The sequence below is a fragment of the Schistocerca serialis genome, chromosome 9 (assembly GCF_023864345.2).
Source record: "Schistocerca serialis cubense isolate TAMUIC-IGC-003099 chromosome 9, iqSchSeri2.2, whole genome shotgun sequence".
Lineage (NCBI taxonomy): Eukaryota > Metazoa > Arthropoda > Insecta > Orthoptera > Acrididae > Schistocerca > Schistocerca serialis.
Window position 1 is genome coordinate 418,108,801 of NC_064646.1, and position 25,678 is coordinate 418,134,478.

The window sequence follows — 25,678 nt, forward strand, 5'->3', positions numbered from 1 at the left end:
GGTATAATGCAAAAAGGGAGGGTTTTCCTCACAATTCCGGGAACCCACATTCCCATACAAGCTAAGACATATATTAATTTTCGAAAATACAGAAAATACAGTAACAGAAAGTATTCCACTAAGAAGGACTGGTGTGAACTGCAGTGTGGGGTCTTGCATTATCCTGCTGGAATACAGCACTTGGTACCCCCCTACCCCACTCATGGAGGGGATGTCACAAATAGATGAGATTAGAGCCTCAGTTGAGCACATAGCAGTTCAGTCCTGTTGGCAGATCCAATAGGTCCCGCATCGTAACTGGAGGTATTGCAGGTGCATGACTCTCAACGACTGCTTCCTGTTATATCTCATGAGGGCGTCTGCAGTGTGTTGCTGCCACTATTTTTTGGGCATTACTCACAGGAGCGAGATCCAGTACCGGACGCTGCCTTCCCCTGAAAGTATTCCGGCAGCCTTCCACGCAGATGGTCGCGTGTAACTGAGGCGCACGCAGCGGGGGGAGCACTTGGCGTCAGGGAGATTCCTTGGTGTAGACATCATGGCCTACTGGCCATCAGCTAGCCATCACAGTTGCACTACGCACCGTACTCATCATGTGCTGAAAGGGGGCGTGGCCGAATCACTACGACGCAATTAGTGTCATCGCATGACTTCCAGCGAAATATTTGACCTTTGGTGTCATATATCTGAGCTTCCATCGCCCTTCCTCTTCCTCACGACTCATTGTCGCAACCAAACCCTGCATAGAAGTGGCCCCTCACCTGGGTTGACTTCAGGAAACAGATTGCCTTCAGTCTGACCACCACAAACAGAAGCGAGGCTCGGGCATGGACGTAACAAAATTAGACCCAGTGTCTCAGTTGACTCTGGTTCACCACCATGCAAGTCTCTGCTGTCTGGGTATAGTGTCAGTGGGAAACGAAGCTAACAAGTCTAGATCTCAATCCAGTTTCAGTACTCTGTTCCTGCCAGTCCATGGTGGCACCCTTGCCTGTAACTTCTGTCCAGATTCCTCCTGTTGTCATCCCTCTACTCGTCACAGCCAGTCGAACAGTTTTCCAATCTTCTTGTGGAGTGGATCTTCTTCTCACCACACTGTTGTCTTGAGGCCATCTTGTCACCTCTCATTAAGCAGTTACTGCACAACTGCCAACCGTCTGCGCAATGTGTCAGTATAATGCTCCCATGCCATTCATGCCGATGATTCGATCTGTCTCAGAGACTCAAAGATAGCGGTAAGATGCACGTGCACATCCTCTGGCCACGCTGTGTTTCGCTGTTTTTATCTGAGAAGGTCCACACACTCAAACTACTCTTAATTTGTAGTAATGGATATTTTCTTTAGTGGAAATACTGCAGACAAGTTCGTGCAAGGATGAAAATTTAATAACCATGACAGGTGGCAGCTTGAATAAATATCAATTTCGCACCTTACATGAGAGATTTTATAAGTCGTAACAAGTAGATGAATATGTCACCTGACATACTTTGGTGATAATGAGCGGATATGTGTGTCAAAATGCACAGTATGTAATACAGAGGAATGACACTCAATTCGATGGTATTAACACACCGTACACAAATTCTGCATTTCATTGAGCCAAAGGTAAAAAAAAGCTTCTGGAGGAAACGTTTTAGTTTGGGGGCAGACATGAGTTGTGCTGTCACAGCCCGAGTACAACGAAATGCTTCTCAAAAGGGGTTGTTTACCCACGGCAAGAGGGACAACGAACATGCCGAGCGAAACATCGAGGAAAGCAGGTAGTAGGCCAGCGCTGCTTGCGATGGAGAAATTCTTTAGAAAACTGCGTTGGGAATTTCCAGATGGATACAAGCAGACCAGCGATGCGGTTGATCACGTGAAATGCTCGTGGTATGCTCATGATGAATGTGTGTAACTTTGGGCGTCAGAAGTGGGTACAAAATGTCCGACTGGCTGAAATAAACCCAACAGGAGTAGAAAGGGGCGATATTTCGATGCAGTTTAAAGGTAGGCCCTTTGCGATTGGCAGAGGTAGTTTCCACGATATGCAAGGAATGCTCCCGTTGGTCTGAAAAAGCTGTGATGTGATGCATGGAAGGACACAGGTGGGGCTGACATTCAGCTACAAATTAGCTGAAGAGTCGTTGAGCCCCGATAGCAGAGAGACGAAACAGCCATGTACGAGTTAACTGTTCTTGAGAGAACATCTATGCACGTGTATATCGCCATATTTTTCAGATTAGGCATGAATGCATGTTTTCTCGCCTAACGAGAAAAATAGGACAGTTTCAACTGAAAAAGTCAGTAAAGATTTTGATTAGTTTTTTTTATAGGATTTTCAGAGGGCGAGAGCAGCCATGCAGCCGACAGCACATCGCAACTTAAAGGTAATTACCGCTGGCAGAGGCGTGAACTTGATGGTTCACCAGCTTGCGTCCGCTGTGAACTTGAGCAACCTTCAGCAATCTTTTGCTCATCTTTTCACAAGAACTTGATTGTCCTCCTAAATAGTACCGAACTTAGAAGCGGAATCGGATGATTTGTCGTAATATTGGCCACCTTTACGATGCAGTAGTAAAAATAATTTTGTAGAGAACCTTCTGTCTGAATTTGATATTGTTGTGTTCAGGGTTATTTCTACTAAGCACGACGTAATATGTTATATTAACAACTGTCCTGTATGTGTCAGGTCTCAACCTATGTAAATTGGTGTACTTCTTTGACAATAATTCTGAAATTAAACAAATTGTGTACAGCTAAATACCGTTGTGCTCAGTCATAGAATAAGGGTCCACTCCTAAGCCCAGTCATTTATTCTGTAGACGCTAACGCACTCACAGGGCGTTTTTGCTGATGTCTGACGAATGTGAAAAGGAGTGGAGTGTCAGAACCGTATCCCACTGAAATGGAAATACTGCAGCAACAGTTTGGCAGCTTTTGGTGCTCATGGTTTAAAATTTTCCATTCCCGTCAGGGTCCATCTCGCATAGTGACAGCAGTGGAAAAATCATATACAATCAGGCTATACAAAGGGGTGACAACAGTATTTTTCTTCCTGCATTCCATCCGGTAAAGAAACCGGTCTGAGGAACTGGGGAGGGGAATTGGGGGGAAGGAAGGAAATCAGGATTTAACGGCCCGTCTGAAATGAGACCATGAGAGACTGAGCAAAAGCTAGGATGGGAGACTAATGGGGAAGGAATCGATCTTATCCTTTCAAAGAGATCATCGCGGCATTCAGGGAAATCGCGAAATTCCATAGTATGGATCGTCGGACGAAGATTTCAGTCGTCACACTCTCAAGGGGAGCCAGCATGGGAACAAGTTGCAGAGCGGGCATTGTCCTTGGTGATCACCCGCCCTATTCTGAAACACGTTCCGCCTTCTGTAATACCAGTGTACCGCCATAAATCGCGGAGACTTGACTGTGATTATTTTCTGTGAATAAAAGTCTCGTTTATGTTGATCTCATTCCGTATTTCTTTCAGTTATCTTCTTTATTGTACTGTACTGTACTATAATACAGCAGTTTCATCTATATATGGCCCAAGTTGCATCTAGCTAGGTCACTTTACAGTGACAACACGCGAAAGTTGCTTTCGTCCTTAAGTTTTGCACATCATTGTAGATATTCGACTATGACATAACTTCATGATCTGACAGTCATTAAGTGCTCTCGTTAAAAAAATTTAAGGATCGCTCTAATAGTCTATCATCACTTATGCCATCACTCTTCCCAACATGGTACGAAGATATCCTTTGGAACGATCCCTATCTTTTCAGAGCAGTAGGGCAAAGAGTATTGCTGAATGGTAGGACGATCTGCTCTCTCTGCAGCCTTTCTCATCCCCTGAATAACTGCCATAGACAAGCGCATAAAAAAAAGAGCTGTCGCTAAATCAAAACGGGTTCGCAATACAATGTTATCTACCCTTCACTGTGGACTCCCCTTTTACAACAGGGGAAACTGTGCAATGAGCCGAAGATTTCATAACAGAACAGTATTACGCGTTGTATAAAATTTTAATTGCAGATGTACTTACATTTGATTTCTTTGCAGCATCTTTTATATTGTATTTCATGTTCCAGTTATAAGATTAAATAGGTATTTTATTACCACTCTTTATTTTTCTTCTTACATTTTGGCTTAAGGAGAATGTAATATTAGAAAAACAACATATTTACAGTCTGCAAAATGCTGAATAGGTCGATAAGGAAAAAGTCACTGACTCGGTGCAAGCTGACAATATTATTCCAGTATTACGCGTTTCGGAAATTGCTGTCGTCAGATATCTTGGAACATCATGTTGCACGTAGATGCAAAAGTTACATCTTGTATTGGTAACGATTATAAGAATATTTCAGGAACACCAAGAACTGATGAGAGAATAAGCCTTCATCAGTTTCTATCAATCAATCTTCACCACAGACCATAAAAATATTTATATCGGTCTTCACGGAAACGTTCCGAATAAATCTTGAGAGACTACGTTCCAAGAAGAGTCACGTAGCAAATTAGTTTCTCCTCATATACGACTCGTGAAATGATATTGACGAGAAAATTAGAGAAATTAGGAGTTATTTGCCGACAGTCATTCCTGCCACGCTCCAGTCACGAACAGATCAGGAAAACGAGGAAAAGATATACTATCTGTTCGAAAGTATACAGACATTGTTAGCGGATGTTAGTATGGGGTGTACAAGGGTTGTCCAGAAAGTAAGTTCCGATCAGTGGCGAAATGGACACAAGAGTGAAAGCCCGATGAAGCTTTAACAGATGTATTGGGTAGTGTCTCTAGTATGACCGTCGATCGTATCAAGACGCTCATTTCAGTTGTGAGCGCAGTGCGAGGGAGTAAAGGTGCCTAGAACAACGATGTCTCCCGACAAGTATGAGGGCCCGCTGAGAGGCTTCGCCTTAATGAATGCAGCCCACCTAACACAACTGCCACGCACTTCGTTCTTCGTGGTAATTCTCAACCGAACTCTGCAGGGCCAGTGAAGACGATGGGAAGTGTTCGATCACCCACAACACAGCCCTAATTGGATCGTCCTGAGTATCGTCTCTGTTCACATGAAAAGCTTATTACGAGGACAACACTTGGACGCAGGCTACGGGCTGTAGACCAGCGTAGAGAATTATCGGAAAGCACAGGCGGCTTCCTTCTACGACGATGGTGTTGGAAATTTGGTATAACGCTCCGACAAATGTCGGAGCGGCGGCTATGTAGAAAAGTATCTGAAGTGTAGCTAATTCTTGCAAATAAAATGTTTCTGATTTTCACTGTGGTTTCCATTTAGCGACCGGTCGGAACTTACTTTGTGGACAACCCTCGTATTTTCCTTTCTTTAAGGTGAACTGTGTTGGGGGATACCTTCAACGAGGTGTCTGCATGGCTGTGGAGAAATGGCAACCTATTCTTCCTTAAGAGACGAAACGAGCTCAGTAGACGGTCCAACTGATCCCACAAATGAACCACTGGCTTCAGGTAGGGATTCATGGCCAGTCATTTCAGGAATGTTATTCTCGAAATTCATTGCTGCTTTACGACAGGTTACAGCGTCATGATGATACAATCATCATGTCCGAACTGTTCCTCTAATGTATGTAAAATTGCTCATATCCTTCTGCATTTACTGTTTTCTTAAGTGCAATAGGGGGACCATACTCCAACGACGAACAACACCCCCATACCGTAATACCACCTCCTTCGTACTTCACTGTTGACAGTACGCATGATGACAGGTCATCTTCTCCAGGTACCCGCCAAATCCGAACCCTTCCACCGGGCTACGACAGGGTACAGCGTGGTTCGTAACTCCAACTCATTAGTTTGTAGTCATCCTATGTCTAGTGGCGTCGCTACCCGCATCACATCAAGCGTCGCTTAGGGTTGACTAGAAAAATGTGTGGCTTACTTTGCGTTGGAGATAGTATGAAACAAAACAAGAAGGAAAAAAGATCCAGTAAACGCTGGATTTAAAATGAACATCTCTTCAGTAGGAGAGACGTTGAAAGGCTCGTGTAAGGAGAAAGCCACACACTTTGCATGATTTAGGAACATTTTATAGCCCGATTTGAGTTGTATTATAGAACAATTTAGAGGAATACCTTGTCTGCCGCTTATATCATGACAATTTTTATTTATAAAAATAGTTTGTCGACTGTATTTGTAGTGTATCGATTTATTGAGACATAATCTTCCATAGCACGAGTTTATTAATCGTTTTCGCAACACATCAGTTTCAGATACTTTAACTTCCTTAGATACATTTGTAAACCTTGGACACATGGAAGGATACATAGTCCTTGAGCATTAGGAAAAGCATTGTTGAGTAAAGTAGTGCGCCGTGGGCAGAACAGCAGTAGCGGGGAGAGTCAGTCATAGTCGAGTCTTGGGCGAGATGTGACGGTGATTGGTTGGCTTAACTAAGTAGTTCCTTATCAGAGCAAGTGGCTCCCTTTTGAAGATGAGAAACTGGAAATGGAGAATAGCTAAGAATTGAATATAATTGGAGAAAAGGATTTTGGCATTTAATTTTGAAGCAGAAATGACTCAGAAGGTATTTGTCGTATTGCTTTGCTTGCATTTAGCGATTATGGTAGTTTATTAATTTTCGTTGTTCAATGATTTCAAGTTTTTCGTAAAGGATACGAGTTATCAGTCCTATGTCCACGATGTTAGCATCCACTTCTGTTAGTTTAAAGGCTATTTTGATTAATAATTTAAAAGTGAAAGTGATAGGAGTTTTATACTTCATTAATGCTTAATGTCTGTGATAGGCTTAAAAAGAATGAGTAATTTCATTAAAAGGAGTTTAAACGTTATATCTGCAATTTTGAGAAAATTAAATAACTTTGGATGTCATTTTACTTTTCATTTAGTCATCCTCCCCCTTATCATAAATGACATGCCATTTGAACACATTTTGAATGAAATGAGTACTAAGAGCATTGTTAACAAATAAAAAGATCGAATGGAATCGAATGGATAGGGTGTTGTCTTTCATGACAAATAAGTGATAGCATGTAGCGCAGAGCTTACCCTTTCATCTTGCAAAATAAAATAATTTTCATTTTAGCTGATACTTCCCGCAATTTCCCATCATTAAATATTTTTCATAAGATACTTTCAAGATGTTACACAGTATCGAAGATGAACATAAGCTCATAGCTCTTAAGGTAAGCATTTAATAGGCCATATTTATTGGACCTCTTTTTCTTGTCGTGACTTGGTCCATAATACAACGTCTGAAATTTTGGCGGTGAAGTTATGGTTCATTCTATGTAAGGAGACGGACTACGAGACATACGACGAAAGGAAAGTGAATGCTTTACTAAACGTCGCAAACGCATGCAAGCAGGCGTGCTAAGAAACATAAGGAGATTTTGTTGGACTATAAGAATCTGTGACAGGAAAAGTCATTTAAGCAAGTAGAAAACGTTAAACGCGATACAAGAGAAATTTATCTTTTAAACGCTGTACTCAACGAAAGCACAGTCACTTCGAATCCGTCTACTAAGACACGTACAATCTTCATGTGTACTGAAAGCAGTCCTGTAGTCCGTTTTGGACCTACTGACCTCGAGGTCAATGCAACGCGTATAATTTTGCTTGATAGAGCAAAATCGCACAAATACTTGTTTATTGGACTGATAGTGTAATTTCATGTCAAAAAGTTTCATAAGTGGCCATGGAATATACGAAAAATCCTACATAAAATTAAAAGTAATTGTATCAACATTAAGAGTGAAAGATAAAATCCACTATTAACCACAAAGGAGAGAGCGGATAGGCGGAAAAAACGCACTGCAGGCCTCAATAACGGGGAGGAACTGTCAGATAGACAGAAGAAAAACCAGACTCCACGTGGAAGACAGAGGATCCAGTATTAGAGTCAGAGTTTAACAGAGCTTTGGAAAACTTGCGACCAAATATGGCAGAAGGCACAGATAACATTTCTTCGGAAATTCTAAAATCATTGGCTAGAAGTGACAATCAAACGACTATTCAAGTTTGTCTGCACAATGCATAAGTCTTGAGACGTAGATAGCATTTCTTCGGAATTTCTAAAACCATTTGGGACGAAGTGGTAACCATACAAGCATTCATATTCGTCTGCAGAATCTATAAGTCTAGAGACGTATCACCGGACTTTCGCAAGAATATCATCCACACAATCCTGAAGATAAGAAGGGCATATAACTGCGAGATCTATCGCACAATCAGCGCAACGGGTCATGCACCCAAGTTCCCGACAGTTTTAATACACAGAATAATGAAAATAAAATTGAAGATATATTAATTTCACTATGATAAAGCTAATGGCACCAGAGAGGCGTTTCTGACATTACGATTAATAATGGAATCAAGACGTATCAAAAATCAAGACTTATTCATAGACTTTGTCGACCGGTAAAAAGCCATAGACACTGCAGTATAGTCCAAATTGTTCGATATTCTCAGAAAAGTAGATGAAAACTATAGAGAAAGCATTGCAGAAGTGCCAAGAGGGAAAAATAAGAGTGGCTGCCCAAGAAGTGTATTAAATAGGCGTAGTCTTTCGCCCCTCCTGTTCAATCAGTACATTCAAGAAGAACTGACGTAAATAATTGAAAAGATTAGGAGTGAGGTTGAAATTCCAGCTAAAAGGATCCCAGTAGTAAGATTCCTCAGTGAAAGAGAGCAAGAATTAGAGGATCTTTTGAATTGAATGAATAGTCTAACGAGAACAGAATATGGATTGAAATTAAAGCAAAGAAACATGAATTTAATGAGGAATAGCAGAAGTGAGACTAGCGATAAATGTAACACCATAATTGGGGACGACGGAGTAGACGAATTCTGCTACCTTGGAAGTAAAGTTTTGACACACGTAGGGAGGACGAATATAAGTTGAAGATTAGCAGAACCAAAGAGATCATTTTATGCTAAGATGAATATACTGGTACCAAACATTAGTATTAACGCGATGAAGGCATTTCTGAAAATGTACCTTTGGAGCACAGCATTGTTTGGTGGTGAAAAATGGACTGTGGGAAATCCGGAACAAAAGAGAATCGAAGCGTTTGAAATGTGGCGCTATAGAAGGATGTTGAAAGTTAGATGGACTGATAAGATAATGAATGAACAGGTTCTCTGCAGAATCGGCGAGGAAGCATGGACAAGAAAAAAAGACAGAGTGGTAGGTCATGTGTTAAGACATCAAGGAATAACTTCAGTGGTTCTGGAGGGAGGCGTAGATGGTAAAAATTGTAGGGGGAAGACGAAGACTGGAATACATACAACAAATAATTGACCACGTTGGGTGCAGTAGAGGAATTCATAGCGAGACTTGTAAAACTGGTCAGATGACTGATGACACAAAAGACTACCTCTCGAGAGCAACTTACAACACGTGGACTAGTCTAGTGACCCGCTAAATAGTTGGAAAAACTCCATCAGTGGAGCAGCACATCAGTACATCTTCTTCGAATTATAGGTGATACAAAAATAACATCACTTGCCCTTGAGAGCAGCAAGAACGGGAGCGACCACAAAACGGGCAAGCGAATGACACATGAGCTCATTTCAGATAGTGCTGCTTGTGTCTATAATAACTGCCTCTTCAACTATCACCAGTGAATATTCTGACGTAGAGCAGACTGTAGACATGTTTTACAGGGGGTAGGGAAAAACATGAAAACACCAAGAACACAACACATTACCATGCCTAATACGGCGTGGGAAAAACCGTTGTCATTCAAAACAGTCGTATCAGAATGGATAAAAACAGGCTCTGCACGGTTTCCAGGGCACTCTTATACCACTCTTCCTGAGAATAGTGGTAACTTCAAGTAACAATGATGGAGGTAGGTAGTATGGAGAACCCTCCTCTCCAAAGTAGACCACAACGACTGAATAATATTGAGATGTGATGATTGTCGTGGCCAGGGGAGATGAGTCAGTTCATGGTCGTGCTCGCAAAAACAGTCCTTGTCGTCTTGGAACGCAGCATCACTACCACTGAACAAGCATTGCACCGTGAGGTGGACTTGATCAGCCAAAATGGTGACACAATACTTGGCAGTAATGCGACCTTGCAGAGTACCGAGGGTAAACAGAATACCGCATCAGCTACCTTGGTTACGGGAGCACCCATTTTACAAGCACCAGCCGTTTGCCTACATTCGAATGCACAGAGCTCCGACATAACGCATTCACACCTACAAAGAACAATATTTTGACCACGACGGACATTAGCAATGTGTTTAGGACGTTGTACAGGTGTCATTCGAGGTCAAATACAACAGCGCAACTTTCCGGCTTGGTTAGCACCTGTATTTATGTTAAAGTATGCATTTCTCGCAGTGTTTCCATATTTTTGTCCAACACCTGTAGGCAGCAATAATGTGCACAAAGAATACGAAATTAAAATGACCCGAGGTTGGTTGCAGATGGTTTAGTAATGCTCGCAACGTTTGAAGATCAACTGAATATTGTAGCTAAGTCAAAAATGTTCTCCGGGACGTACTTCTGCACATTCATTTTCTATCTCTGTCTGTTGATGTTTATCCTGTCATATAAGATCCACTGTCTTCGTGATTTGGTATATTTATTTTATTGTTTGCTCCGTGGCCGTACGCCCTTCCTGTCGCCACGGTCATTAGTCAACCAAAGGAGAGAAGTCGTTTGAACCTCCTGTCTGTGAATCTCGTAAACTTAGTTTTGCACGTTACCTTGTTTTCTGAGGCGCAGGCTCGGGGACCAGCCCAGCATTTGCGTAAATGAGCGTGAAAAACCGCCTACAAACTACATTACTCATCCTAGCCGCTGTAATGGCCCACGGTCGTTAGACAGATTCGGATCTGGCTCACGTCCCTGTCTTGCAAGTTAGTTCACTGCTCATTAAGTTTACGAGCAGAACTGTTCTACGAACTTAGTGTTTTGTAACATTTACGAATCACGGAGAGGTGTTACTCTGTTCTCGTCCGTCGGAAGGACACCAAACAATGTTCTATGAACTTATAACACTAGTATTCGGGGAAATCGAGTTACCTATTCTTCTGCCTCAGTTACCTGACACAGGGACCTTGATAATAAAAGGGATTCGGGTGCATTCCGAGGCATATAGGTTTTTCTCATCGCACTGTAAGGAATTGGAATAGGATAGCATGACTAACAACCAGACCACAGGGCCATCTGATTTTTTGTAATTTTTTTATATTTATTGTAAGTGAAGTTCAGAACTTAAATAACAATAAATTAAAGCATTCGGTTCAGTTCTCAAAAATTCTCGCCAATGACGGGCCAACCCGCGACAGAGATGGAGCAAGTCCTTAGCAATCTGTCATGAGCCAAAAATGAGTTTAGTATTCTGCCCTTGAGATGCAAGACGTATCAGATATTAAGCTGATAAGAACAGATACTACACTTCGAGCGTATTCGCCTGTCCCTCAAGTAAGGATAATTTTTTTTTTTTTTGGACAAACAGCGCGGCTCTGTGATGGAATGCTCGCCTGAGTTCTGGACTCGTTTCCTGGCCAGAGCAAATTTTTAAAGAAAGTAGGAAGCTCTACCAGCATTTCTGTGAAGTGTAAAATCCATAAAGACGGGAAAAGATCAGTAGCGCTCCAGACTGCTAATCGCTCAGTCGCTGGTTCGAGTCCCGTTGTGATCATCATTTTTTCCTTTTCTTGTTCAGTTCGAATACTGGCGTCTCTGAAATTCATCTAGTTAACACATACGTAATTGGCATTTTTATGAAAATGTACCTCTTCTTATTTCTAATTACATATTGAACACAAAAACCCAATTACCGATGGAAATTGAAAATTCTTAATTAGTGGTCTTTTACAAAAGATTGTCAATAAAATTTGCTAAAATTAAAAAATACAAATTAGCTCTTTTCGTTCTTATCTATTTTTACGTTTCACGGTAATGTTTGTAGAACAAGCATATTTGTTTAAAAATTCGCACCGACTGGGGATCGAAGCTAAGATGCCTGCATGGCGGACTAGCACTCCACCACAGAGGGGCGCTGCCTGTCGAAACAAATCGACCATCGAAACTGGTAACAGAGACAGGGAATAGTGTGGCATGTTCTGGATGCCCTGTCCGAAAATGACCTTGAGCAGATAGAGAACCAACTCGTGAGGGTAAAATCTTACACCTCCTGGCAACAACCAGACCTGAACTTATCGAATCAATCAACGTAGAGGAAGGTAACAGTAATCATAAGGTTGTGACAGCATCTATGACGACGGGTCCTACAAGGAATGTTAAGAAAAGTTGGAAGATATATTTGCTCAGCAAGGGTGACGGGATACAAATTTCAGAAATCTCAGCAGTAAGCATCAAATATTCGGTGATGAGGACGAAGATGTGGAGAACAAATGGAAAAAAAATTCAAATGCATCGTTCAATATGCCCTAGACAAGTATGTTCCGAGTAAGGATTTAAGGGACAGTTTAATAGCCGTGTTAGAAAAGAGCTACGTAACAAAAAGTACTTCATCTCGATTCAAGAGTACTAAAAACCTAGCTGACAAACAAACTTTGAACGAAGCAAGAATGAGCTTAAGGAGAGCAATGAGAGAAGCGTTCAATGAATTCGAACGTAAGACGCTTTCAACCGACCTGAGTAAAAACCCTAAGAGATTTCAGTCGTATGTAAAATCAGTAAGTGGGTCAAAATCATCTATTTATTCTCTCAGCGACCACACCGGCACCGAAACGGAAGATAACAAAGAAAAGGCCCAAATACTGAATTCGGTCTTCCGAAGTTGTTTCACCGCGGAAGATCGTAACACTGTCCCTCCTTTCAATCGTCGTGTGAACGTCGAAATGGCAGATATTGAGAGAACTGAAAAGCAGTTACAATCGCTTAGTACTGGAAAGGTTTCAAGACCAGATGAGATACCTATAAGAGTCTATAAAGATTATGGAAAGAACTTGCTCCCTTCTAGCAGCAATTTATCGCAGTTCGCTTGAGCAACTAAAGGTACCTAACGACTTGAGAAAAGCGTAGGTCTCTCCTGTTTTTAAGAAAGACCGTAAGACAGATCCACACAATTATAGACCTATATTGTTTACGTCCATCTGTTTTAGAGTTATGGAACACGTTTTATGCTCAAGAATTATGACGTTCTTGGAAAATGAAGAGCTCCTCTATAAAAACCAACATGGATTCCGCAAACAGAGACCCTGCGAAACTCAGCTCGCTCTGTTCCTCCATGAGATCCACTCCGCAGTGGACAACGGCGCTTAGGCTGATGTCGTGTTCCTTGATTTCAGTGAGGCATTTGACACCGTCCTTCATTGCCGTTTAATGAAAAAAATACGAGCTTACGGAGTATCGGAGAAGACCTGCGATTGGATTCAAGACTTTCTTGCAGATAGAACTCAGCACGTCGCTCTTAACGGAACTAAAGCGACAGATGTAAAGGTAATATCCGGAGTACCACAGGGAAGTGTGATAGGACCGTTGGTGTTCACAATATATGTAAATGATCTAGCAGAAGGCGTCGGGTGCCCTTTAAGGCTATTCGTGGATGGTGCAGTTTATACCAAAGTAGCAACGCCCGAAAATAGTAAGGCTTTGCAGAACGACCTCCATAGAATTGATGAATGGTGCAGACTCTGGCAGTTGATCCTGAACGTAAATAAATGTTGCATATTGAGCATACATAAGGAAAGAAATCCACTACTGTACAGCTACACTACTGATGAAAAACATCTGGAGGCAGCGTCTGCCGTAAAATATCTAGGTGGAGTTATGCAGAGCGACCTTAACTGGAATGACCATATAAAACAGATAGTGGGAAAAGCAGACACAAAACTTAGATTCATCGGAAGAATCTTGAGGAAATGTAACTCATCCATGAAAGAAGTGGCTTATAAGGCGCTTGTTTCTCCAGTTCTTGAGTATTGTTCATCAATCTGGGATCCCTACCGGGTAGTACTGATAGAGGAGATAGAGAAGATCCAACGAAGAGCGACGCGTTTCGTCACGGGATATTTTAGCTGGCGAGAGAGCGTTACGGAGATTCTAAACAAACTCCGCTGGCAGACGTTACAAGAGAGACGTTGTGTATCACGGAGAGATTTACTACAGAAATTTCGGGACATCACTTTTCAGGAGGAGTCAGACAACGTATTACGTTCCCCCACATACATCTCGCGTATTGACCACGAGGAGAAAATTCGAGAAATTAGAGGCAATACAGAGGCTTACCGACAGTAATTCTTCCCACGCACTATTCGCGAGTGGGTTGAAGCGATCAGATAGTGGTACCGAAAGTACCCTCCGCCACACACCATTAGGTGGCTTGCGGAGTATGACGTAGATGTAGATGTAAGGTAGTAAAAACGTTCAGAAAACTTCAAAGTCGATTTTCTAGAGAATTTTTGAAAGTTGCATTGAGCTACTGTTGGTAACTGACACCTGGGTTCTGAACTTCACGTTTCATAAATATAAATAAGTACAAAAATCCGATTGCTGCGTGGTCTCCTAGTAAGATCGGTATGACGTATCCGCCACCGTGTACTTTGGAGTGTACAAAGCTAACTCCTCGCCAGGCCTAAGGGTTGTCTACCGGCCGCCGTGTCATCCTCTGCCTTGCGGTGCCATGCGGATGCGTTATGGAGTTGCATGTTGTCAGCACACCTCTCTCTCGATCGTTTTGCAGACTTTCCCAACCGTGGAGCCGCCACTACACGGTCGAATAGATCCTCAGAAGGCATCACGAGGTTCAGTGCATCCCGCACTAGACCTCCCACCAAGCAAAACTCCTGGGCAATACCGGAAATCTAACCAGGGTCCTCCACATGGCAGACATCGACGCTTACCACACAGTTCCAGAAGATGAATGGAAGGGTGTATCATAAAGAACAACGAAAAACAAGGATGAAAGTAAAGGACGACAGAAGCTAAAACGTTGCAGCAAACATGGGTGTTCATAGAGCCGTTTGTGGGATAAGTGCGAATGTGTAGTTTCGACCTGCTAGTGTCATTACAGATGTCTTTTGAACGTAAGCTTTTAGATTAAGTTCCAGTCTAATGTTCAAATTTCGACAGCTTACCATAACAAGAAATACCACTTTCGCGCCGGCCCAAGTGGCCGAGAAGTTCTAGGCGCTTCAGTCTGGAACCGCGCAACCACTACGGTCGCAGGTTCGAATCCTGCCTCGGGCATGGATGTCTGTGATGTCCTTAAGTTAGTTAGGTTTAAGTAGTTCTCAGTTCTAGGGGACTGACGACCTCCGATGTTAAGTCCCATAGTGCTCAAAGCCGTTTGAGCCATTTCAACCACTTTAGCAAATTAACTGTTACAATTTACGTTATTTACGTAACACTCCTTTCAGTTAAAGTAGGTGTTCCGCGTATCGTGTTTGGATTTGGATGCAATACTACGCTCGTCTCTACAGTGCCATACGAATTCTTTCAAAAACACCCTCCCGCCAGGTCAACTCGTGAAGTCTGGCAAGACTATACAATTTGTTGTTTCTGTTCTTCAATCATGTGAGTGGGAGTACTGTGCACTTCACTTCCAAAAGTACCCCGAACAGAAAAGTCCAGACGAGGGTAGTCAGGTGCTCTCGCAGACCAATTTACAGGCTTTCCTTGACCTATTCTCCTCGAAACGTATTGGTGCGTAAGATGCCGTTATGGAAGAGCTTGCGGGAAATTTGAGCCCGATTAGATAGGGTCTTAATCCAAAAGTCTGTATTTTAAACCAAGTTTTACTAACTAGAACGTTATTTCATACTTGAAGTCAGTGGCTGCTTATAATCACAGATTCGCGATTATCTCGCAGTCGACTCTTTTGTGGATCCAAATTTACTGGAACGTGTTTTTTCTTCTATCACTGTATACTTCCAATGATGTCAGTTTTCGGTATTAATATTTTATACCCAGTATCTGTACATATACAGACGTATATACAGTTACAGAGAGAGAGAGAGGGAGAGAAAGAGAGAGAGGGAGAAAGAGAGAGATTGCTTATCTACATTACAAAACCTCTAAAATGGTCGGTTTTACAATTATTGATATATTTGAAACGTTATCACAATCTAATGATTAAGACGTATAATCTTATGTTAAAAGTTTTCCAAAATAAGACAATCATTAAAGCTAGAAACTGTGCATCGATCTTGAGGCAGTGTAATTTACAGCGTGCAAATTACCCACACTGTTTTATCCAGTATTTTAGAATGGGATCGCTTGGCGACTTCCAACAAAATTTACACGTAATTTCAAATCATTTTCGAAACTTTTTTTCACTGACACCTGTCACAAAACCAACATATAAAGGGATTATGACTTCTTTGGTTTACCGATTTTTGTTTTGACTTTTTCATTAGTCTATGAGTGAATAATCCAGGAATAATAAAACCAATGTCATTAGCGCTTTATATCTTCCTCCATAAGGATTTTACTTGCTTTATGTCATATATTTGACATTAACATATGATACTAACTCATTCATAAAGTAAGAAGACGTTTGAAACTGTTTTATACGTGGGAATTCATTTCTTTAAAGAGTCATGGGAGAGGGAGGCGGAAGGAAGTGGTTATAGGTCTTTGTATATTTTGTGTTCGTAGAACCGTACTGATGCTAATATCAATATAACTTTAAAGAAAAAGTGATCTAATGTTTATTGTCAGTGAAACTTGTTTGTTCATTACAATATTAGTCGTTTGCGATAATAAACAAACGACGTTAGCTGTATATGAAGTATCCGCTTACGATACGATCACATAAATATGTAATCATCTCAATAAATACGCCCGCGTGATGTGTCTACGATGTATGAATTGGTGAGTCATTAGTACTTTATCTTCACCATATCTTATTAATTTCGCGTATTTCAATGTGTCAGACAATGTAGATGCAGCCCTGTCGTTCACCACATAATTCAATGTACCTTTTCTTTTTAATTGCTGTTAGAAAAAGTAAGATGCGCGTCCGTTCCAGACATTGCTTTCACGCTGAGTCATTCTGATCACATCCACACTTGCTGACAGTGGCATTTATAAGTTATTCTCTACTAATAGGTAACAGTAGTGGGCGAAAACCTATCAGATAAGAAACATTAATCTGAAGTTACGGAGACGCAGTCTTTCGGCTGCCGCTGTCATTGTCCGACAATAGTAAATCGATGAAGTGAGGTAGAACCCCAAAAATTAATTCGTGTAATAAGGAGGAAACGACGCAAAAGGAAACTCACATTTCGAAAGGGTCGTGTCACATGTTTTAAAAGGGTCTAGCATTACTGACATTTTTGGCAATTCGGTGCACATTTTTTTTTTTCTTTCCAGGCTGTCTTCTGGATTGTCGCCGATTAACTACATATGCAGAGGCAAGAATATTTCCCAATCGAAATAATTAATTGTAATAGACCTGTAGACTTGTATACGTAAAAGTTTTGACTAGCGTCGCATTCAGGCATTTTTCTCAATTATCATTGTTATCCATGCGGCACCTGGCGTCAAACTGTATCGTACAAGCTCTCAGGTGCTCCAAGGCCACGTCACTAAGTGAAAAAATTTTAGGATACGAGCTTTACCACATGACACAGTGCAACGGAAGCTACAGTTTACGAAACGACTGTATGGGCTAAGTTATTTGCTACTCGCGCGTTATCACAAACTATCACAACCGCAACATAACCGCAACCGCAACCGCAACTGAGTCGTGTCCAGCAGTTCACCGAGATACTGCCTCTGACACTCATTGTTTCAGCAATCAGTTGTGCACTTATTGACAGAGCCAAAATAATAGATACCTTGTGGATATTCGGAGAAACAAACAGATGTCTAAAGAACCAGGATGAATATTATGACGGTGGAAAATAAGATTGGCAGTCTTCTTCTCAAATTAGAGCTTTGCTAACACAGGGCTGAAGTGTAGGCTGTTTCATTGTTCCCAGAACTGAAAAATTTGTTCTACGGAAGCAACTGAAAACGTTCATTGAGAGATAAAATATGTCACGACGTCGCCAGAAATACATTAATTAGCGACAATTTTCCTGATTGGATCGAAGACTATTTTCATTGAATAAAATAATATTTTCACATAGTAAAATGAGAGCCATAGAAAAATTTCTTGGACTTCAAAATCACAATAAAGTGAAAACATGTTTTGCTGAAACAGTTCATATTATACAGTGCTGTTGTAAAAAGCCTTGAGAATACTGTGTCAAAACTTACGGATGATTAAGTGGACATTTGGCTATGGTAGCAACGAAAAGAAATGCCATAAGCGATTGAATCTGGAGCAAAGCCTATGACGTGCATAGGCTGAAACCGAACAGAACACACAGAGTGATTCAAAGTCTTTGCGCCTAACGTCTAGTGGCGGTAGACCACATCATGGGGAACAGATTATGTTAGAGACGAAATGTTCACAGTCGCTTCCCACGGACACTAGGCGTCACGTATTTGTTATTTTATTTTATTTTTATTTACACGTCAAGTTCAAAAGGGCCAAATTGAGGAGCAGATCTCCAAGGTCATGGAACGTGTCAGAACATGAAATTACAACATAAAAGTAATAACAGATAAAAATAAATGTTCATGAACCTGAAAAAATTCAGTCCATATGTTTAAGTGAACGCAATCAACAATACAATAATAATCAGCTTAATTTTTCAAGGAACTCCTCGACAGAATAGAAGGAGTAACCCATAAGGAAACTCTTCAGTTTCGATTTCAAAACGCGTGGATTACAGCTAAGATTTTTGAATTCTAGTGGTAGCTTATTGAAAATGGATGCAGCAGTATTCTGAACACCGTTTTGCACAAGAGTTAAGGAAGACCGATCCAAATGCAAGTTGGATTTGTGCCGAATATTAACGGAGTGAAAACTGCTTATTCTTGGGAATAAGTTAATATTGGTAACAAGAAATGACAATAAGGAATATATATATTGAGAGGCCAATGTCAAAATACGCAGACTCGTGAACAGAGGTCGACAAGAGGTACGTGATCTTACACCACTTATTGCCCGAATCGCCCGTTTCTGAGCCAAAGATATCCTTTTAGAATGGGAAGAGTTACCCCAAAATATAATACCATACGACATAAGCGAATGAAAATAAGCAAAGTAGACTAATTTTCGTGTCGAACAATCACTCACTTCTGATACCGTTCGAATAGTAAAAATGTCAGTATTAAGTTTTTGAATAAGATCCTGAACGTGAGCTTTCCACAACAGCTTACTATCTATCTGAAAACCTAGAAATTTGAACTGTTCAGTTTCACTAATCATATGCCCGTTAAGGGATGAGCAGCTTTTTCAGAACTATCAGGGTCTACTAATTAGGTGTGCTCCATACTTCCCATCCCTGTGAACTGACAGTGATTTTCAACAGGAAAACCTTGAGAGTGAATGCCTCAAAGACTAGGAAAATGTTTTAGAAGCGAACCAAGAACTTTAATTGGCTCGGCCTACCACCTTTCATGTGAAAAAAATTACTAAATTATAGGCAAATCACACTGCAGGCATACGCCGCAGAGTCCCTATCCTGCTGCCTCTCAGGGGCATAACTAATCCCAAAGGATGCCTGGCGTCGCCGGGAAGTACCAGCGAACATTTTGTCTCCAAAAAAGCTCTTTCCTGTGACGTGTTCTGCACCCCTAAAGGTTTGATGAAAGGATTTTGAAACACTCTGTATAGAAGACCGCTAGAAATATCAGGACCATTTCTTAACTTTCTACAACAACAATGAAAGAAAAATGTTTCTGATACAAACCCTTGTATAATTTCTCAAAATGTTTGTCTTTAAAAAACTGCACAGTCTTACATAGTTTTAAACAAATTCTGGAAACACCAGTTAACTCCCACCCCGATTGTTTATAGATTCAAAATCCCCTGTATAGAACGTCATATCTCCAAAACTATGTGTCGTACAGTGACATATGTGGATACTGTTTGCAAAATGTTTTGTGAATAGAGTTAGCACTAAAAATTTATAAATTGAAACGTCCTGCTTAGTGCTGCATTTTTACTGCATGAAGAACGAAAATGTGCCTAAGAGATAAATATGTTCGGTGTCATCATTTTGTGGGGTGGTGTCAAGCATAAAAGCTTCTTAAAAATTTTAAATTATGAGTAAAGTTTGCTGGGTGTCGCTAGGATCTCTCATTCTCAAATATTGGTTGGATGTACTCTGGGTAATCTGCATGCTGTGAGTTAATCTGCCTCAAGACACACTGTCTGTAAGTGCAGTACCCATACCTGACTTATTGTTAAGCCTCTGAGATCGCAGTGAGCTGTTACGATAGCATTTTCAGTTTTTAAAATCCGGAGAATAACTGTATGACCTACTGAAAATCAAATTTTCGTTGCCCAAAGAAGCCGTCAGATAGGCATCCTGCAACTGGGACAGAGCCCCGGGTTGGCCGTTTAGTAATATACGAGGGTTGTCCAGAAAGTAAGTTCCGACTGGTCGCGAAATGGAAACCATAGTGAAAACCAGGAACGTTTTATTTGCAACAGTTAGGCACACCTTCCACCTATTTCTCTACATAGTCGCCGCTCCAACTTCGAGTGTTGTGATAGTGTTGTATCAACTTTCCAATATCCTCGTCATAGAAAGCAGCCGCCTGTGCTTTCGGCCAGTTATCAGCACTGGTCTGCAGCTCGTTGTCTGTGGAAAAATTTTGTCTTCATAGCCAGCGGTTCTTGTGAGCGGAGATGAGACTCAAGGGGAGCCAATTGCGGACTGTGTTGTGAGTGATCAAACACTTCCCATCGGAAACGCTGCAGGAGCGTCTTCATTGCCCCTGCAGTGTGCGGCCGAGAATTGGAATGAAGGATCTGCTTGATAGTTGTGTTATGTGGGCTGCATGATACAGGCGAAATCTCTAACCAAGCCCTCATACTTGGCGGGAGACGCAATTCCCTACTCATCTTTACGTGCTCACTGTTCACTCAGAACTGAAAAGAGCGACGCGACACGATCGACGGGCATACTAGAGACACTGCCCGACACATCCGTGCAAAGCTTTACCGGATTTTCCCAGTGGTTTCCATTTCACGCCCGATCGGAAATTACTTTCTGGACAACCATCGCATAACAGGTTTTTTTCCACTCTGATGCTGGTACCTCAAAAACATGGCCTTAAAAACATTCGACAGCTTCATGAAGTGATTAAAATTGTTGTCCACGCGCATTTTGTTTGATATACGGGAGCAAACAGATGTCATTAGTCGACAAATCGGGGGAATGCAGAAATAAGACGTTAACCAGCTGCTTTTTCTCTGCGAAGTAACCCATCGTTTGACTTGCTGTGTGACAGCTGGCCTTGTTATGATAATAAGTGATGCGACGTTTTCTGTTGTTTTTCGGGCCGGCAAGTGTGGCCGAACTGTTCTAGGCGCTTCATTCTGGAACCGCGCAACCGCTACGGTCGCAGGTTCGAATCCTGCCTCGGGCATAGATGTGTGTGATGTCCTTAGGTTAGTTAGGTTTACGTAGTTCTGAGTTCTAGGGGACTGATGACCTCACATGTTAAGTCCCACAGTGCTCAGAGCCATTTGAACCATTTGTTGTTTTTCGTGATTTCATCGATGACTCGTTGCAAGGAAATTGTTGTCGAGCAGAAGCTTTTCTTAGTTACATGCACGTGCAAAATTGAATGTACTGTAGTCTCTAATATAGCTAAGGATAGCTCTTTCTCACAGGAGGTCACATGCAAAACCTGTTGAATCACGTTGGGCACAGCTATGGTGTCTTTCGGGAATAACAGCCGATTTTGGTCGACACTCACGAAATTCAACGCTAACGGAAGCTCGACTAAAATGAAATTCTGAACACCATTTGTAAACTGGCTTTTCTAAAGCTGGTCGGTTGCCAAATGGTGAATTAGACGATTCTAGGCCATTGTTTTTGATCAGGCATTTGCGAAAATCATAAAAGATCATGGTAAAAAATTTTCACATGCAATTTCCATTTTTTCACATCCGTTTCTTTATATTTTCTTTTGGCCATTTCCTTCTGTGTGGACATTACACTCTCGATAAATTTGGGGAAAAACATAATTCCATCGAGCTGTATTTTAAATGTGGTGCTTGATTCGGCAACGTTAATTTCGGACGACCCATTTTCAGCTGCATCTATTAAATAACACTCCATAATGAAACGCATTTCTGAAAAGCTCGCTGTAAACACGCTGCTCTGCCAATTTCTGAGCTACTGTTCGTCTAAGAATAAGAAACGACAAGTTCTAAAATGATGGTCATATTTCAATGCAATTACTTGCTTGGCAGATTGTCCATAGAACAACCATCAGGCTATTTGTCTACCGTTCCACTCTCGAACAGGGTGCCGGAAAAATTAATGCTTAAATTTTTCAATGTGAGCTATGTTTTGTTTTCTTTTATGACGATGATAATTTCTGCCTATGTAGGTGGGCGCCTACAAAATATTTTAGCATTCGGAGGAAAAAGTGGGAGATTGAAATTTCCTGAAACGATCTCACAACTACGGAAAACGCCTTTCTTTTAATGATTACCGTCCCAAGTTGCGTTTGATATCCATGACACTCTTTCCCTTAATTAGTTATGATACGAAACGAGCTGTCCTCCTTTGAACTTTTTCTATATCCTGCGTCAGTCCTATATGATACGGATCGCATGCCGCGCAGCAATTGTGACAAGTGTAGTCTAGGCAGTCTCTTTACTAGACCCGCTACCGTAGCACAGCTGTCGGTTTTTTTCCCCACAATCTATGTGGTCGTTCCACCTTAAGTTGCTCGAACTGTATTCCCTAGGTATTTAGTTGAACTGATAGCCTTTAGATTGGTGCGAATCGTCGTGTAACCGAAATTTAACTGTTTTCTTTTAATAGTCATGTTGATGACCTGACACTTCTCATTATTTAGAGTAGATTTCCCTTTTGGCACTATACAAATATCCCGTTTATATCATTTTGCAATTGGTTTTTTTCTTCTGATGACTTTTCTAGACGGCAAATGGCAGCATCATCCGGAAACAATCTAAGAGGAATGCTCAGGTTGTGTCCTAAATCGTTTATATACAGGGTGTTTCAAAACGAACATTTATTACGTTATACGTACAATTGTAAATAATACCCCAAATGAAAGATGAAATCAAACAGTTTTGTTTGTATAACTGTGCGCAATGGGAAGAGTATGGAATGACAAAAAGTGACTGAAAAACGTGTTGAACGAGTGCGAATCTTTCACGCTTAGCCCCAAGAAATATCCCTGCGGAAAGTTTATGGGCCTTTCTTTCTCGGTGAATCGGCTGTAACTGACTTTCTTACCGTGATGTGCTACAGCTCTGGTCCGTGCCTCAATGGGAAGAAGCTGAACAACACATCTTTATTTGGGAGTAAGATGGTGGGCCACCTCACTGGTATAACTCAGTACGCGACTGTTCAAACCATGTTGCATCCGACCGGTGAGTTGGGCGCAAGGCACCGGTTGACACAGCATTTTATGCATGACCTCGACGTTCACACACGATCTGACGCGATCATGTGTACGTGCCTCCGATACCAGCTGATCTACCCGACTTAAGAAACAATGTTACTGCAACAGTTACTCCTGACACATTGATCAAGGTTTCGGAACAGCTAGCCTATCGACTCGATGTGTGATCGGTGTTCACACTCAATAACTGTAAGAAAGCCGGCCGGAGTGGCCGTGCGTTTCTGGGAGCTACAGTCTGGAGCCGAGCGACCGCTATGGTCGCAGGTTCGAATCCTGCCTTGGGCATGGATGTGTGTGATGTCCTTAGGTTAGTTAGGTTTAATTAGTTCTAAGTTCTAGGCGACTGATGACCTCAGAAGTTAAGTCGCATAGTGCTCAGAGCCATTTGAACTGTAAGAAAATCTGTTTGTGTTCCTCTTTCATTTGGTGTATTATTTATAATTGTAAGGTGAATGCAATATGTCCTTCAAAGCCTTAAAACCCGTATATTCATTTTGAAACAGCAGAGGGCCTATAACATTTCCTTGGAGGACGCCAAATATCACTTCCGTTTAGCTCAATGTCTTCCTGTCAGTTACTACGAATGGTGACCTTTGTGACAGGAAACCATGAATCCAATTGCATAACTGAGACGATGCTCTATAGACACGCAATTTGATTACAATTCGCTTGTGAAGAATGGCGCCAAAAGCCTTCTAAAAATTTAGGAATACGGAATAAATCTGAGATTGTCTGCTTGAGATTGCCTGTTGATAGAACTCATTATTTCATTTGAATAAAGAGACAGTTGCGTTTCATAAGAACGATATTTTCGCAATGCGTACTGACCACTTGGCAGTAAATCTTCGGACACAATAAATGTCCCAAATTCCTACCGCAAATCGCCGTCACTGATATGGGTCTGTAATTAAAACTTAAAAGCCAGTCCCTGTAAGCAGAACAGAATGCCTGACAATCTAATTTTCAGCTACCATAAAAAATCTATAAAAACATCGTAGCTTTATTTCCTCAAATATTAACAAAACATTATGCATCATGCCAGAATGACATTTTCACTCTGCAGCGGAGTGTGCGCTCATATGAAACTTCCTGGCAGATAAAAACTTTGTGCCGGACCGAGACTCGAACTCAGGAGCTGTGCCTATCGTGGACAAGTGCTCTACCATCTGAGCTACCGAAGCACGACTCACACCCCGTCCTCACAGCTTTACTTCTGCCAGTACCTCGTCTCCTACCTTCCAAACTTTACAGAAGCTCTCCTGCGAACCTTGCAGAACTAGCACTCCTGAAAGAAAGGATATTGCGGAGCCACAGCCTGGGGGATGTTTCCAGAATGAAATTTTCACTCTGCAGCGGAGTGTGCGCTGATATGAAACTGCCTAGCAGATTAAAACTGTGTGCCTGTCAGACACTCGAACTCGGTACCTTCGCCTTTCGCGGTAGTTATTAAGCATCGTAAGTCATTTTCAAAATATGAGTGTCAACTTTTGTTGCTATTAATCTAAAGTTTAGGTAGGTGCTGAACTTTGTTTGGGGTGTTAGCCTCCATCTGTTTTCGTTGAAGGGTAACGGTCGTACAAAGATTGAGAATCACTACAGTGGATATTAAAACTCAGATTGAACGTCGGTTAACTATCGGAAAGAGATACACGCCGTGGTGTGTGGAATAGCAGGAGCCATCGGCGTGTGTGCTGGAACAGTGGACTTACCGATCTGCCGGGGACCTCGGCCCTGTTGTAGTCGTGGACGGAGGACATGGCTGCTGCTGTTGCTGCTGCCGCTGATGCTGCTACTGCTGCTGTCGGAGCCTCTACACCGCAGCACCTACTGCTGGGTCGCCGACCCGTCCGGCTCCCTCATTGGCGGAAATCCCGGCTGGCGGCGGCATCTCTGCTCAGTCTCAGAGACTACTGTGGTGCCGCGCGGTCAAGGTGGTAGCGGCGCGCCTGCGGCGTCTACAGCGTCAAAACAGTACGGCGCTTGTTTTGTTTATTTACTTCTTTTATTGGGGCTCCGGATGATAACTCACTTCAAGCCAAGGTTGTAAGAATCAAAACATTTTGCATTTAACTGCGATAATGCTTAACCATCTTAACTGAATCTTCAGTCGCTTCTCGGTAGAACAGTTTCGCTCAAGAAACTCTGTGCACGTCTTATATAACAATTTTATTGGATCGCTAAAATCAGCTGATCGCAGTCAAGTACGAATTACGTCACACAGTCTTCATTTTTTATAGCCTTAACTAGTACA

At 41.8% G+C, this 25,678-nt stretch overlaps 1 protein-coding gene and 1 pseudogene across 2 annotated transcripts in view; both read right to left on the bottom strand.

The window, feature by feature from the left end:
- Positions 1-25,296, bottom strand: part of LOC126419321 (L-dopachrome tautomerase yellow-f2-like) — a 122,771-nt gene extending 97,475 nt beyond the window's left edge. For both annotated transcript variants that reach the window (XM_050086499.1, XM_050086500.1), the window contains exon 1: positions 25,137-25,296. In XM_050086499.1, the coding sequence (XP_049942456.1) occupies positions 25,137-25,184 (48 nt within the window). In that variant the 5' untranslated portion in view covers positions 25,185-25,296. The remainder of the gene's footprint in view (positions 1-25,136) is intronic.
- On the bottom strand, positions 11,265-11,417 carry LOC126420152 (U2 spliceosomal RNA; annotated as a pseudogene).
- Positions 25,297-25,678: the final 382 nt, after the last annotated feature.